Genomic DNA, 14,419 nt, shown 5'->3' with positions numbered 1-14,419 from the left:
TACAGTACAAAGAATTATCGAGCTAAATACTCTTAATTAATAATGTGATTCACTGTTGAAAAAGTATAGTGTTGTTCGTTGAGGTACACTAATTAACTAAAGTTGATATATCATTATTGTTTGTTTGTGTTGTCGTGGCTGAAAAGAACATTTACGTGATTAGTATACAGTGACCAATGTGGTGTTCTCTTCTCGATCACACCATTCGTACGTGGTCTTTATGCTACAATATAGTACAAAAAAAAATATCACAAAATATCTTTATGGAATTATCGTTTTCCATTAAAAACTGTCGGTCGAAGCTTTGATGGGTGGTGATATATAACTCCCATCACTTGATTTTGTCGAGTTGCGTAATTTACAAGTTACTTTTATAATGACAAAAACCAAACAGTACTAGGTGGGCCTTTATCATTATACAGGTGTACTATAAAACAATTTCTTGCGCTTAATGGCCCAATTTTGACGCTATGTTTGTACCTTAAACCGGATTAGCTTCACTAGTGTGACATATATAGTACTTGTTAGGAAGTGTTTCATTGGGTTTTGTTGGTTTCAAAACATTGTGCAACAAATTAACACTGAGCGTTGTGTGTTAAGAATATCTTTGTTGCTTGCCAAGAGCTCTCTGTTATATACATTTGGCTTTCAATATCATCTTTCTTTAAAGGAAACCCATATAAATCTCTCACGCACACACACAATATAGCTACAGTTATCTAGGACCATCTGTTTTACTGTCAGAAACAGCATGCCTTTCCAGGGAGTTCACCGGTACTACGGATAACCCCGGCTTTCTCCTTCACCTTGAATTCTTTGCTCTGTCTCTCTTTCTCCGCCTGAGCTCTGGCTCCAGCAGCTATCTGTTCGATGTACTCCGTGTCTTCTCTAAATCTCTGCAAACCTCTCTTCCTCTTCTGTTCTTGTTCGCTCTGCTGTTCATGTACAAACCAGTTAGTGTAAGAAAACTCAAATTATCATTCAATTATATGATAATGATCACGACATTAGATTATACAAAGTCATTATATTGCCAACCTCAGATATGTCCAGCTTCCTTCGAGCTTTGTCCCTCTTCTTAGCTTCCCACAAATCGATCTTTCTGTTTAACTTCTCATACCTGATTGTGTAATACATATGTGAGTGTAACTAAAACACAAATAGATAATTTCTTGTGTGTACTGAGACTTACCTTGCTTTGATCTTAGCTAGTTCAGCTTTTTCCCAAGCATCAGCTGTAGAATCATCTTTTCGACTGGCATGCCCAGAACTCTGCCTTTTCATTTCCCTAGGTGGAAGCCGCAGAGGCGGAGGTGATAGAAAAGGAGGAGGAGGAGGCGGTGGTGGAGCACGACGTTCTGATCGTATCCTGACCGGTGGTTGTATCCGTGGCGGTTCAGAAACTGGTTTTCTTTGTCCATCATGTTTTTCACCTGAATCTTCATTCTGTTTGGTGTGGTCTTCTCTCAAGTTTATGGAGAATGTCTTTTTGACCGACGATGACTTTCTCACTGGTGACTTTGGCGTTGGATGTTTTTGATCTTTCGTCTCTGAATCTCTAAACGAAAGTTGTCCTGTGTCAACACAAAAACATTAACATCCAGTAAACATTTTCAGTTGAATAGCAAAATTTTAATCTTGATAATCCGTAACCTCACCTGAGAATCTTCTTGATAAGCTTCTTGGTTCCTCTGAAGGAAACTTATCTTCGCTTCTGCTCCTGCTCCTTGACAAAGAAGGTCCACGTTCAAGGCCATTCTGTTTTGTTTTACAATTTCAAACAACAACAAACTCATATAACATGATATTGTTACTTTTATTAACCGTAACAAAAAGTTTTTCTTAGGGCCCTTACATGATAACTCTCTAGCCAAGTTTCTTCAAAAGTGCTTATGGCATAAGCAGTGGCTGCAACTGCAGCTGCGTGATCCATGTCGCCGATCGGGTCATAACTTTGGCCACTCATTTGCCTCGAGAACTGCCTCTGTAACCAGTGTGAGGGCTTCCTCTTATCTACCAAAACACAGAATATGAACAGCACTAATGTGAAATTAATCAAAATATTGATAGGCTATCAAGAACAACAGAACAGAATTATGCAGCACCTTCTTTGAATGAAACAGACTTCCTTGCCGGCACTTTTTTCTCTCTAGTGGAGCTACCAACCTCTCTATTTTTTTCCTGGGAAGCTGGATGTCTCCTCCTGAAACAAAGATGTCAACATTTTACATAAACATATGCATATCTATATGTACGTGTTGTTGAATAGCAAAGATGAATCTGGAGATTTAGTGGTTTACCTTGTCTGCTTGATCAAGGTATCCATTTTCAAACTAAAATATGGTGGGAGGACTTGAGAAGGTTGGGGTTAGATGTGTTTCAGGGTTTTGGTTTTTGAAGGGTTTTTGAGAATATTGCTTTGCATGCAAGTTTCATATTTGGATCATAAAGGTGTGCAGGTAAAGTTAAGAACACTTTTTATTTCTTTTCCCGCTTCAGCTTTATGGTTCTTTGCTTTCTCAAAAGGACAGTGAAAAGAACAAACTAGATTGCTTTCCATTCAATTTTAATATATGGATAAGGAATCTTTCAGATTCAGAAAACACATCAAGTACAAAATATTGCTGTAACATAGAAATTAAATCATTACACTGCCAAATTAATATCTGAAATGAAACACGGTTGTAATATGCACTAAACAAGGATGTCTGTGTCAGAAAGTTTGAGGACTTTATGTGTACCAATCGCCTTCGCGTCTGTTTTGAATGCGTTCCCTTCTATGGACCTGCCACATACATCCACCAAGAATTAAATTATAACATGGATGTTATATAATTGTCCTTTACAAAGAGATCAAAGAGAGGTTATTTACATACATATCTTTTAGATTCGGATGCTTGTAGAAGGCTTCAGGGATACTCCCACTAAATAGATTGTGGTCCAAGTGCCTGAAAGTTAAATCACAACATGCTCTATGGATGTAAGAAAGCACATGGGTCCTTCAGATCAATTTTTAATTACGTATTTAGTTGAGGAGAGAGGCCTACAAGTTAGTTAGTCTTGGTATATTGGCTAGTGCAGAAGGTATTGCTCCAGTCAGTTTGTTGAAAGACAAGTACCTGAACTCAAATGGATAAGATAGGGAGAGATAAAATATGTAAGTGGTGTTCATAAATCAAAAGATGTGATAAAGTACTCACATCTCCAGGTTTGTTAGATTTGCAAGCTTGTTTGGGAGTTCACCAGTGAAGTAATTATTGTTTAGAAACCTACAACCAAAAGTTAACTCAGGAACAATATTATATCTGATGGCTAACTCTCAAACTCACTTACAGGTTTCTAAGAGCGGGAAAGCATCCTTGTATGCGTAAAAGATCGCTTATACTCCCCACTAATTGATTGCTACCAACATCCCTACGGACATGCAGAACATGACAAAGATACTAAGTATATCTGAACTCTGTTGGTTGATATACAGGAAAGAGCATTGAATGTCAAGATTACAAGTGGCGAAGTTTTTGTAATGTTCCCAACTCCGCCGGGATCCGCCCAGTAAAATGATTCTCCTGAAGATGTAGGTCTTGGAGCTCATGGAGATTTGCAAGCTCTTTGGGGATGTCTCCTTTGAAGTTGTTAAAGCTCAGGTACCTGCAATAGCGAGAGCATGTGACAGATCTCAAACAAAATCCCTTCAATCATCCCTGACATAAGCTAGGATTACTCACAGATACGTAAGACTCTTCAATCCACCAATTTCAGGAGGCAGAGCATGTTGAAGTTTATTCCACCTCAAATTCCTGCTCACAGTACACATTACACAAAAACAAGATCAAAACAAAGCAAGCAGCCAAAACTCAACCCCTTAACATATATTATGTTGAGATAATGTGAAGAACATCACAGTGTCTTAAGATGCTTAAGGCGCCCAATTTCTGAAGGAACAGGTCCTGTCAATTTGTTGTTGTGCAGATCCCTGCCAAAATTTATAAATCCAATTCCTTAAAACAATCAATACCCCTAACATCAGAACTAACAAGATAAGTCAGTGAAACTTAGACTATCCTCATTGGTGGTTCTTAGTTGTTTCTTAGAAAATTTCTTAGTTAGAGAAATTAATTATTAATGAAACAAAATGTAAGAACTGTAAGAAACGTTTCTTATTTTAGGATCACAAGAAACGTTTCTTAAGGATAGGTGGCGCAATATCAATGGGTTGAAAGGTGAAATGAGATTAATGGGGTAAATTTTTTTTTGGCCTTTCTATTTCATTTTCGAGTTTTCTCTTCTATCTCTTTCTCCACAAAATCGTCTTGTTACTTCTTTCTTTTCTTCCAATTGATTCCCACATCTGATTCTTAATGGATTCGTCGTCGATTTGGTTCCGGTGAAGCAGACGACATTTTTTAAAAACATTTTATGTTTTAATTTTAAATGTTGTATGTTATTTTATGTTTTTATTATTAAAATATGTTTCTATGATATATAAAATAATTTTGAATATTTTAAGTTATTAATTATTATTTTATTATATTTATTACTAAGAAACACTTTAACTTGGTTCTACCAATAATCAACAAAATTTTCCTTTTCTTTTAACAAAGTTTCTTCTTCCCTTTTTATTATTAAAAATTACCTTAAGAAACAACTAAGGATCACACTAATGAGGATAGTCTTACAGAACAGTGAGATCGAGGAGCCTCGTTACAGCCGTTGGGAATTTCCCAACTATCGACACTGAAAACACTTCTCTGCAAAAACATCACAAACCAATTTTAAGCGATAACAACTAACATAACAAAAGCCTCAAACTTTCAGAGATTGTGAGAGTCAAAGATTACAGCTTGACGACGACACGGTAATTGCCAACAGTGGAACAAGTGACTCCAGACCAAGGAGGCAAATGTTTATCTCCACAAGGATCATCTCCAACCCAAGAGTACACCACTCTCCACCCAACTAACCTCTTTATCTCATTCAACGCTTTCACTGCCCCCCAAAAAAAAAACAAATCCGACGAAAGATCACAACTTTGGAACAGTATAAATTGGAAACAAGCTAAAATATCGAAATCGAAAGAGTTTACCGTCTCGTTTAAGTGTTTTAGCGAAGGAGACATTGATCAGTAGCAACAAAATAGCGTAAATCCGGAAGATCAGAGACAAACTCAAATGCAGAGCCATCTTCAGAAGATCTGTAGAGCTTACGAAATCATGAATCCTTCGTGGGTATAAGAAGGGTAAAAAGAATCAATTTTGTTTAGTGGGCAAGTGAAATGGTGTGGGAGAAAGAAGAAGGATTTATTATATCATCGCCATGGAAAGCAAACAAAAGCTCAGTGGAAACTAAACTAATCCCGTCACGAATTAAAACGGTTCAAACTCCCCAGTATTATTTTAATTAATTTCTTTATATAGGCCTAGTAAGGCCCATTTTATTGGGCTTTAGATAGACCCATCTTTAAGAAGGTGACAGGTCAAAGATCATCATCCATTGGTTTTTCAAAGAGCTAACCACCACAAATCACAGGTAACAACTATTCTTGTACTAATCACTGTTTATATAACTTTCATCTCCGGCGCTCTGCTCCGGCAACAACTATTCTTGCATTCCTCCGTCGCCATGATCGTCAATTTCTCCTTCTTCTTCCTCCTCCTCCTCCTTTTCATCTCCGTCTTCGCTTCCTCTGCTAATGCCAAAGCTACAGTTTCTATTTCCCCGAAAGCTTTGAATCGATCTGGCGATACCGTCGTGATCCAATGGTCCGGCGTCGATTCTCCGTCAGATCTCGATTGGTTAGGCCTCTATTCGCCGCCGGAGTCTCCTAGCGATCACTTCATCGGTTACAAGTTCCTCAACGAATCGTCCACTTGGAAATCTGGATTCGGTTCGATCTCTCTTCCTTTGACAAATCTCCGATCGAACTACACGTTTCGGATCTTCAGATGGAGCGAATCAGAGATCGATATGAAACACCAGGATCATGATCAGAATCCTTTACCGGGAACTAAACATCTTTTAGCTGAATCGGAGCAGCTGAGCTTCGGATCCGGCGGCGTTGGCAAGCCGGAGCAGATTCATTTGTCGTTCACGGATAAGGTTAACACGATGCGTGTCATGTTTGTAGCTGGAGATGGAGAGGAACGTTTCGTTAGATACGGAGAAGAGAAGGACTTGTTAGGCAATTCCGCTGCGGCTCGTGGGATGAGGTACGAGAGAGAGCACATGTGTGATTCGCCGGCGAATTCAACCATCGGGTGGAGAGATCCTGGTTGGATTTACGATACCGTTATGAAGAATTTGAACAATGGCGTTAGGTACTATTATCAGGTATTATTCACATATCCCAATCTAAAGCTTCTGAAAGATATATGTTTAGATTACAGGATTGACTAATGGATTCTATGAATTAGGTTGGGAGTGAATCTAAGGGATGGAGTGAGATCCGTAGTTTTATTGCTAGAGATGCATACTCAGAAGAAACAGTAGCTTTCATGTTTGGAGATATGGGTTGTGCTACGCCTTACACTACATTTATCCGAACACAAGATGAGAGTATAGCTACGGTGAAGTGGATCCTCCGTGATATTGAAGCTCTTGGTGAAAAGCCAGCTCTTATTTCACACATTGGAGATATAAGTTACGCTCGTGGTTACTCGTGGGTATGGGATGAGTTCTTTGCTCAGATTGAGCCTATTGCCTCCAAAGTTCCTTACCATGTTTGCATTGGTAATCATGAGTATGATTTCCCTACTCAGCCTTGGAAACCTGATTGGGCAGCTACGACTTATGGAACTGATGGTGGTGGTGAATGTGGTGTGCCGTATAGTTTGAAGTTCAACATGCCTGGGAATTCTTCAGAACCCACGGGAATGAAAGCTCCTCCGACGAGGAATCTATATTATTCTTATGATATGGGATCGGTTCATTTCCTCTATATCTCCACAGAGACGAATTTTGTTAAAGGAGGCAGTCAGTATGAATTCATAAAGCGAGATCTAGAGACTGTGAACAGGCAGAAAACGCCGTTTGTTGTTGTGCAAGGACATAGACCGATGTACACTACGAGCAATGAGGTTAGAGATACTATGATTAGACAAAAGATGGTTGAGCATTTGGAACCGCTCTTTGTGGACAACAATGTCACACTTGCTCTATGGGGACATGTTCATAGATACGAAAGGTTTTGTCCGATAAGCAACAACACTTGCGGCAAACAGTGGCCAGGAAGCCCGGTTCATCTTGTGATCGGTATGGCTGGTCAAGATTGGCAACCAATTTGGCAGCCGAGACCAAACCATCCAGATGTTCCTATATTCCCTCAGCCTGAACAATCAATGTATCGTACGGGTGAGTTTGGATACACTCGTTTAGTTGCAAACAAAGAAAAGCTCACTGTCTCATTTGTGGGTAACCATGATGGTGAAGTTCATGATACTGTTGAGATGTTAGCTTCTGGGGAAGTAATCAGTGGGAGTAAAGAGAGTACTAAAATCCCAAGTCTTAAAACCGTTTCCGCTTCTGCTACGCTGATTAGAAAATCCGAATCTAATACCTTGTGGTATGTCAAAGGAGCAGGCTTGATGGTTGCGGGTGTGGTGTTAGGGTTCATTATCGGGTTTTTCACCCGTGGAAAGAAATCGTCGTCTGGTAACCGTTGGATCCCAGTCAAGAACGAAGAGACATAATATTGAACTGAGTCTATTTAGGGGGCATGATTTGTATAGGATCTCTTTTTTACCACGGTGTTGGGAAGAGAAGATAAGTTTTTGTACACTACAAATAATACTGATTGTTGTTAGATAGTGTCTTCTTGTGCTTATTATTTGTAAGAGTTTGTGAGTATCACTACGATGTTACAGACTGAAGGGATTTTGCTGTAATTACATTAATGTACTGTTTGAGTTATACTATAGAAATACAACACTTTTGGAACTGCAGAGTCTAATCAACTAAACCAGGCTTCTGTTCGGTTTTAGTTTTAAGGTTTCTGGTTGAAGCATATTTGAAACAAACTGAAACCAACTTGTAAAGTATGGATTAATTTGGTGGGGTTTTATTCTCAGTTTGATAGTTTAATGTTTTGTTTTAGATTGGATCGATTCAGTTTGTAATAGGTATAAACACTTCGATATAATATTGTCTGTAAAATTAATAGAAACAATTGAATCAAATGTGTTGTTAATATTGACAAATTATGTAGCAAAGAATGAACAAAGAAGAAAATCTCAAATGTGGAAGTAAAAAAAGAGAAGATACGTAATAATATACATATAAGAACAGCAATATTTGTGGAAGGTGGGTTGCTTATTTGGAAAGCAAATGACGTGCTCGTTGATTAGCTCCTTTAACACGAGAGTTAAGCTCATCAACATCGTCGCCGAGATGATCAAGAGCTTTGTTTTGCCTGCAATTTTTGCACCAAAAACAATAATAAGTATATTAAACACAAGCATAAAAATGTATGAGTATATGTAATTTGTGTTATCTGACTTGTCGATCTCAGATCCCATATCAACAGCCATGCTCTTAAGATCACCCAAAATGTCACTTAAATCTGAAAGTCCATCATCTTGTTTTGCCTTCTCTAGCTGCATTAAACATATGTTTTTAACAACTTTCCTTCATTTAAAAGATTGAAGAGATCTGCAAAACTTATAAAACAGAACACACACCTCAACTTTCTGCAACGCGTTTGTTGGTTGGTCTAGTGCAGGTGGTTGGCTGCTCGATCGTCCTTTCCCACCCAAACCGAGTTTCTCTCGCTCTTCCTTATGATTCTCACCCTTCTTCGACGGTTTATCTAAAGGTTCAATAACTATATTTAACATGACCACCATATACATGATATAATCCAATCAAGAATCAAGAATCAAGATGATACGAGTTATTCACAAGTTAAGGATCGAGTTTTTTTCCTAATCTTCAAACTGCAAACAAAGATGATCATCTTATGATCAAGAATCATGAGTCCTAAAGTGTGAAAACAATAACTATAGAGATGATATGAGTTATTAATGAGGTAACAACATGATCATCAAACACATAATTTTATCCAATCAAGAATCAAGAGCTCGGAAACGTTAAAAAAACACTAGAGATTGAGATTGCATACATTATGTAACTAGGTATAGATTCTGTTAGAAGGATTAAAACCTGGTGTGATCATAGGTCCTGAGATAGTTTTAGTCTTCTTTGGTTTCCATGGCTTTGAAAACATTCCTCCTAAGTTGTTCAAAAGTTTCTCTCCCTAATTTAACAAACATTTTCATCAGCACCCATAAAAAACAGAACCTATAATTTCAAAGAACGTAAGAAGGATACGAAAATCTTTACCCGGCTAAGATCTTTATCCATATCAACAGCCATAGCATGAGTCCTGTTGATCTGTTCACCTTGGTCATGCAACATTTCGAGAGTTCTTGTAGCATCTGATCTTATATCTTCAGCGATTTTAAGACAATTGTTAACACCTTTGGTTGTTTCTTCGGCTTTATAAACCGCATAGTTCTCTAACTCCTCTGTGGTTTGGCTCTGCAGACCACCAGAATCACGGAAACCATTCTTGTATTTGTCGTCATCGTCGAAATCAGGTGTTATAAGGATTGGTTCTGAAGAAGTCCTTCTTCCTGCAGTGATTGTTCCTCCTGATGATTCATTGGGAAGCTTATTGTTTCCCGGAGATTTGAAAAATCCAAACATCTATTCAACAAGGAAATAACGATGATGATGATTGACGAAAGATTCTCAAGAACTTGATATGAAAATGTTAAAAATATTGGAAAGTTTCGAATCAGGAAGAGATAGAATCTGATGGATTACCTGTGAAATCTCTGAAAAAAATTCTGATTAAGAAAAATGGCTATCCAAAAATAGAAACATGTCACCTGTGATAGAGATATGTAATTCAAGAATGGATCAAAAGAATTGTTTTTGATTCTCTCTCTGTTTGTTTACTGTTGAAGGGATTTAGAGATGAAGGGAGACGCGTCAGAGAAGGATCCACCTTCACGTCACAGTCTTCTGCTGCTTCCTATTTTGGGACCGTTAGTAATAACCAAACACTCTGTTTCAGAGACGAGGTTTATGTCTAGTACTGTTAGTTCAAGTTCAAGAAAATAGAGTAAATGTCAAGTACTGGAGAAGCTGATTACTGAAATCGTAGGTATAGGAAGTGAGATTTGAATTAAGAATATGAACAAAAAGTTAGTTCATTAAACAGTTTGAAGATTTTTTCTTCTTCTTACAACAAAATCTAATTCTGATTAACAAAGGTAATAAAATAACCTAAAGCATCAAAAACACAGAGCTTCAAGGGCCATAAACTATACAAGACTCCCTGAAACTTCCAACTTGAGTTTTTTTTTTAAATAATGCATTTACATAAACAAGATTCAGAACTTAAGAGCAGAGTAATAATGGAGAACTGAGATCGTTCTTCATTTACTTCCCTCTCGAAAAATCATCCCACGGGTCTTGACCAAAGATCTCATCAATGATGTTTGAAGTTGGAAGCAGATCAATGTTCTTAGTCCAGCAATGATCTGGTAGTATCGAATCACAAGGATCAAATGAATATGAATTATCCACAAGATCATTGCAGTGGCGCCAGTAATTCCCAATGTTGGATTCTTCTCTGTTTCTAACTGGACATCGAGAGTAGATTACATTGGACTGGTATTCAAAGGACATGTTCGAATCTGCATTAACATTAACCTCTTCCTCTTCTTCTTCTTCGTCTCTTGAGAGGCTTTTTTCGGCTTTATCATCTGATGGAGTTTCAGCACCATAAAAGGTGTTGTCATACTCTACTTCCCACTCGTCATCATCACTATCAGCATCCAGGCTTTTGGAACGATTCTGGATAGCTCGTCTTCGCAGGATAAAGACATTGAAATAATAACTCACAATTTCCTTCATGGTTCTCGAAGGAAACGCAGACTTAAGGTGTTTCCAGAAATCCCTGTCCAGTGACACCGGGTTGGAGTAAACAACCTCGTGAAATAGATCTTCCTCATCTTCAGTTAGTTTGCCGGCTACTTCCTCCCCCATTTCACAAAGACCTAAATCCAGGCATCTGTCGTATCCAATAGTTTCAAACAAGTCTTCCCTGTTTTCCATGATATGCTGCTGCACACATCTGGTGGAACCTTTATCCAGGCAAATGCATTCCTTTCTTCCTTTACCAATTTTGCAAATCTCGGTTTCACAGTCAGGCATTGGAATTACGCACTTCCCCGTCACAGCCTGACCTGACTGATGACTTGCCTCTTCCTTGACACATTCAGGAATAACCGCCTGGTAATCCGGCCCGACAGGAACTTGTTTTCTAGGAGACATCGGAGAACAATAAACATCTTCCGAGCAAACTGGTCTCCAAGGTATATCTGACTCAGGAGATTCATGAGAAAGGGTAGACTGAGATGGAACTCCTTCATCTAGCTTGGTCAGCTTATTGCAATAACTAATCTGTCTTGCATGCTTAACGTTGAGCTCTTGGACATCCTCAGCATCAAAAGTGCGCTTGAAACCCATATTTTTGAGACTGTAAAATAAGAACCAAAGCCATTTAGTTACTTGGCGTGAAGGTTATCTATGAGAACCACAGACTCACACTGACAAGTGACAACAAGAAGACTATTTCACCAGTAAAATAATTTAATTAGAGTATAATAAAAAAATAAAAAAAAATTAACCCCAATTTAATTTGGGTAAATTAAAAAAATCCCCAAATTTGAAAAAAAACCCTAACCCTAGATTTCAATTCACGGATTAAATCATCAAATTAAGAATCGTAAATCAAAGAATCGGTTAATTATCAAGAAAACAGACAAAAAGCCCTCGGTTAATAGACATATCTGACGAACCCTAAAACATCGAGATCTACGAGATCCCCAAATCGGACAATAAAAATTGGGGAAAACCCGAATTAACAACAGATCCGGTAAACCTATTTAATGAAATCAACATCAAAGACCAAAGATTAATCAGATCTGTTGTTTCAAGATCTGGATCTGACTCAAACCCTAGATTTGACCAAAACGATGCGATGATAACAAAACAGACATCGATTGAAGGAGGAAATCGAGAGGAATAAGAAAATTACAATTGATTTGAAGATCGATCTGGATTAAGGAAGGGATCTGAAAAAAGAAATCGAAGAAAATTTTGTAAGGAAAAAAAAAAAAAATTTGGGGGAATTTTAGGACGCGGCTAGGGTTAAAAATTCGTGCTTTTTTTCGATTGGGGGAAAGACCCGATTTTGAAACCCGGATTTTAATTCGGATACCGAGACAACCTCGAATGAGCTGTACTTTATTTAAATCTTTACAGAAAATTTGAAGTTACCAAATTATCCTCGCCGTATACCATCAACGTGCCTCGCAACTTGTGTTGGCAAATCCGGCTCGTATCTATCTTCTTAACCGGTAACGTCGGCACATAATTAACAAACCGAACCAAACGAATTAAACCGGTTATAATCTTATAAACCCTAAATTCCCAAATTAGATTCTCACGCGACCATTAGCATCATCATCACTCTTTGCTTTCTTCAACCTGTCGAACAACACTCCCGATTTTGCTCTGGTAATGTTTTGATTTATCTTGATTTTTTCGTCGGAATTGTTAATTTTGGGAGTATATATGTATAAAGTTTGATGCTTTAACTTGTTCTAGAGGATTGAATCCGTTATATGTGAATCTGGGTCGTTGCACAGTTTTGGATGATTGGATCTAAAGTTTTATATTGACTCCAATTTTTAGGTTGTGTGTGATATAAGCCAATGGCGCTAGTTGTGATTTGTGGGCAACCTTGTAGTGGTAAGTCAATAGCTGCAGTAACCTTAGCTGAAACACTGGGAGAGTCAGAGACGAAACAGAGTGTTAGGATCATTGATGAGGCTTCGTTTCATCTAGATCGCAACCAAAACTATGCTAACATGCCTGCGGAGAAGAATCTGAGAGGAAAGCTCAGGTCAGATGTTGATAGATCAGTTTCGAGAGGCGATATTGTTATTGTGGATTCGTTAAACAGTATCAAAGGTTACAGATACGAGCTCTGGTGTATCGCGCGTGCTGCTGGGATTAGGTATTGTGTTGTTTACTGTGATGTGGATGAAGCTCATTGCAGGCAATGGAATAAAGAACGTAGTGATAGAGGTGAGGCTTCATATGGCGATGGTATATTCGAAGATCTGGTGAGAAGATTCGAGAAACCTGAGAGAAGAAACCGGTGGGATTCACCTCTGTTTGAGCTGTACCCTGCTCGAGAAGGAATAGACAAATCCTCTCCTGTGATTTCAGAGGCTGTGACTTATCTAACCAAGACTGTTGACTCCAGAACGCAAGATGTGAGGATTCTCCAACCAAGTATCGCCACTCAGGCTGCTAGATTCTCAGAAGCGAATTCTCTTTACGAGTTGGACAGAGCGACACAAGAAATCATCAACGCGATTGTGGAACAACAGTCACTTGGTGGGGCTATAAGCAGAGTTACTCTTGGCAGTGAACTACCTCCAATCGAAATCTGCAGACCTATTGGACTACCGGAGCTAAGGAGGCTTCGGAGAACGTTTGTTAAATTGATGGGTCAATCGAGTTTAAGCGGGCCACCATTACCAACTGATGCAGACAGTGCAAAGAGACGTTTTGTGGATTACTTGAACAGAGAGTTTGGAGGTTAATTAAACGCTTGGAATTTGTGGGTAAAAAAAACATTTTTACAATTTGGTTCTGTATTTTCTTAACTCAAGTCAAGTTTCCATCCTTGTAGTTCTTCAATGAAATTTTGGGGCTAAATTGATGTGTTATAACACTGCAAACATATATGATCGTTACTTATATGGATATGGTCCCTTGGTGGCCTGGATGAATTTTTTTTCTGGAACAAGAGTACTTAGCTTGCTTCCTCATCATCATACAGATGAAAGGTTGCTTCCATGTTTCTTTCTTGCGAGATTGTCGTACACATTGGCCTCACCTCACATGGAGTGTGGCATATACGAAAAGAGAGACTAGGCTTTGCTTCCTATTGTCAGCTGCTTTTTTCATCTCTGCCTCCTTGTTCTCTAGTTGTTTTTATCTCTTACCCCACAAACCAAAAAAAATTAAGCAACGTCAAAATTTGGAGATGCGGGGGATCGAACCCCGTGCCTCTCGCATGCAAAGCGAGCGCTCTACCATTTGAGCTACATCCCCAATTGATTAATATGATACAGTATGAACTATACATATACTTTAATATATTTATAACTTGGAAAAGTTGTCCAAGCTAGCCTGATGATGTTAGTAACTCAAGTATAACTAAGCAGCTCCGATCAAGTTCAAAGATGCGATTCCTCCACTACTACAAGCGCAAAGCCAAATCCACCACCTAAGTTAGCAATCATTTCTCGCTCTTTTTTTTTTTTTTTTTTTTTTT

General features: G+C 38.4%; 6 protein-coding genes and 1 non-coding gene across 8 annotated transcripts; 2 read left to right on the top strand and 5 right to left on the bottom strand.

Moving 5' to 3' along the window:
* On the bottom strand, positions 596–2,326 carry LOC104772777 (hepatoma-derived growth factor-related protein 2-like). The gene is made up of 7 exons (XM_019239711.1): positions 2,301–2,326; positions 2,167–2,203; positions 1,856–2,071; positions 1,659–1,758; positions 1,193–1,574; positions 1,039–1,120; positions 596–935 (listed from the first exon to the last, which is right to left on the bottom strand). Exons 1-7 carry the CDS (start codon positions 2,324–2,326, stop codon positions 741–743), a joined length of 1,038 nt encoding a protein of 345 aa, XP_019095256.1. The 3' UTR covers positions 596–740.
* Positions 2,106–5,362, bottom strand: LOC104772785 (LRR receptor-like serine/threonine-protein kinase GSO1). The gene is made up of 12 exons (XM_010497361.2): positions 5,084–5,362; positions 4,839–4,986; positions 4,677–4,748; positions 3,902–3,973; positions 3,726–3,797; positions 3,505–3,648; positions 3,334–3,414; positions 3,201–3,269; positions 3,048–3,119; positions 2,877–2,948; positions 2,301–2,785; positions 2,106–2,203 (listed from the first exon to the last, which is right to left on the bottom strand). Exons 1-11 carry the CDS (start codon positions 5,178–5,180, stop codon positions 2,695–2,697), a joined length of 990 nt encoding a protein of 329 aa, XP_010495663.1. The 5' UTR covers positions 5,181–5,362; the 3' UTR covers positions 2,106–2,203; positions 2,301–2,694.
* LOC104772776 (probable inactive purple acid phosphatase 2) lies at positions 5,510–7,932 on the top strand. The gene is made up of 2 exons (XM_010497351.2): positions 5,510–6,327; positions 6,411–7,932. Exons 1-2 carry the CDS (start codon positions 5,620–5,622, stop codon positions 7,683–7,685), a joined length of 1,983 nt encoding a protein of 660 aa, XP_010495653.1. The 5' UTR covers positions 5,510–5,619; the 3' UTR covers positions 7,686–7,932.
* On the bottom strand, positions 8,184–9,919 carry LOC104772762 (putative SNAP25 homologous protein SNAP30). 2 transcript variants are annotated; one of them, XM_010497345.2, is made up of 6 exons: positions 9,820–9,919; positions 9,334–9,699; positions 9,154–9,247; positions 8,673–8,800; positions 8,491–8,588; positions 8,184–8,404 (listed from the first exon to the last, which is right to left on the bottom strand). In XM_010497345.2, exons 2-6 carry the CDS (start codon positions 9,697–9,699, stop codon positions 8,305–8,307), a joined length of 786 nt encoding a protein of 261 aa, XP_010495647.1. In that variant the 5' UTR covers positions 9,820–9,919; the 3' UTR covers positions 8,184–8,304. The 2 variants fall into 2 exon arrangements, with proteins under 2 accessions (XP_010495647.1, XP_010495643.1); XM_010497341.1 differs by lacking the exon at positions 9,820–9,919 and having other exon boundaries at positions 9,334–9,792.
* LOC104772754 lies at positions 10,191–12,276 on the bottom strand. The gene is made up of 2 exons (XM_010497336.2): positions 12,104–12,276; positions 10,191–11,542 (listed from the first exon to the last, which is right to left on the bottom strand). Exon 2 carries the CDS (start codon positions 11,530–11,532, stop codon positions 10,441–10,443), a length of 1,092 nt encoding a protein of 363 aa, XP_010495638.1. The 5' UTR covers positions 11,533–11,542; positions 12,104–12,276; the 3' UTR covers positions 10,191–10,440.
* LOC104772746 (protein KTI12 homolog) lies at positions 12,514–13,873 on the top strand. Its single transcript, XM_010497328.2, has 2 exons — positions 12,514–12,585; positions 12,763–13,873. The coding sequence occupies exon 2, from the start codon at positions 12,783–12,785 to the stop codon at positions 13,680–13,682; it is 900 nt and encodes a 299-aa protein (XP_010495630.1). The 5' UTR covers positions 12,514–12,585; positions 12,763–12,782; the 3' UTR covers positions 13,683–13,873.
* Positions 14,124–14,196, bottom strand: TRNAA-UGC. The gene has a single exon. It is a non-coding gene; the product is annotated as a tRNA-Ala (tRNA).

Source organism: Camelina sativa, chromosome 3, assembly GCF_000633955.1.
Source record: "Camelina sativa cultivar DH55 chromosome 3, Cs, whole genome shotgun sequence".
NCBI lineage: Eukaryota > Viridiplantae > Streptophyta > Magnoliopsida > Brassicales > Brassicaceae > Camelina > Camelina sativa.
Note: the sequence above shows the minus strand (reverse complement) of the source record. Positions and strands in the feature narration are given on the sequence as shown.

Bases quoted from the DNA above. Each gene is read 5' to 3' on its own strand.
- LOC104772777 (XM_019239711.1), bottom strand. From the start codon at position 2,326: ATGGATACCTTGATCAAGCAGACAAG. The intron at 2,204-2,300 runs GTAAACCACTAA...TCTTTGTTTCAG, and splicing joins ACCTTGATCAAGCAGACAAG to GAGGAGACATCCAGCTTCCC. The intron at 2,072-2,166 runs GTTGGTAGCTCC...TGTTCTTGATAG, and splicing joins CCCAGGAAAAAAATAGAGAG to CCTATCAATATTTTGATTAA.
- LOC104772785 (XM_010497361.2), bottom strand. From the start codon at position 5,180: ATGGCTCTGCATTTGAGTTTGTCTCTGATCTTCCGGATTTACGCTATT. The intron at 3,798-3,901 runs GTGATGTTCTTC...TACTGTGAGCAG, and splicing joins CTTAAGCATCTTAAGACACT to GAATTTGAGGTGGAATAAAC. The intron at 2,786-2,876 runs GTATGTAAATAA...TGTATGTGGCAG, and splicing joins CATCCGAATCTAAAAGATAT to GTCCATAGAAGGGAACGCAT.
- LOC104772776 (XM_010497351.2), top strand. From the start codon at position 5,620: ATGATCGTCAATTTCTCCTTCTTCTTCCTCCTCCTCCTCCTTTTCATC. The intron at 6,328-6,410 runs GTATTATTCACA...TCTATGAATTAG, and splicing joins GCGTTAGGTACTATTATCAG to GTTGGGAGTGAATCTAAGGG.
- LOC104772762 (XM_010497345.2), bottom strand. From the start codon at position 9,699: ATGTTTGGATTTTTCAAATCTCCGGGAAACAATAAGCTTCCCAATGAA. The intron at 8,801-9,153 runs GTTTTAATCCTT...TTGAACCTTTAG, and splicing joins AGGACCTATGATCACACCAG to ATAAACCGTCGAAGAAGGGT. The intron at 8,589-8,672 runs GTGTGTGTTCTG...TGTTTAATGCAG, and splicing joins ACGCGTTGCAGAAAGTTGAG to CTAGAGAAGGCAAAACAAGA.
- LOC104772754 (XM_010497336.2), bottom strand. From the start codon at position 11,532: ATGGGTTTCAAGCGCACTTTTGATGCTGAGGATGTCCAAGAGCTCAAC.
- LOC104772746 (XM_010497328.2), top strand. From the start codon at position 12,783: ATGGCGCTAGTTGTGATTTGTGGGCAACCTTGTAGTGGTAAGTCAATA.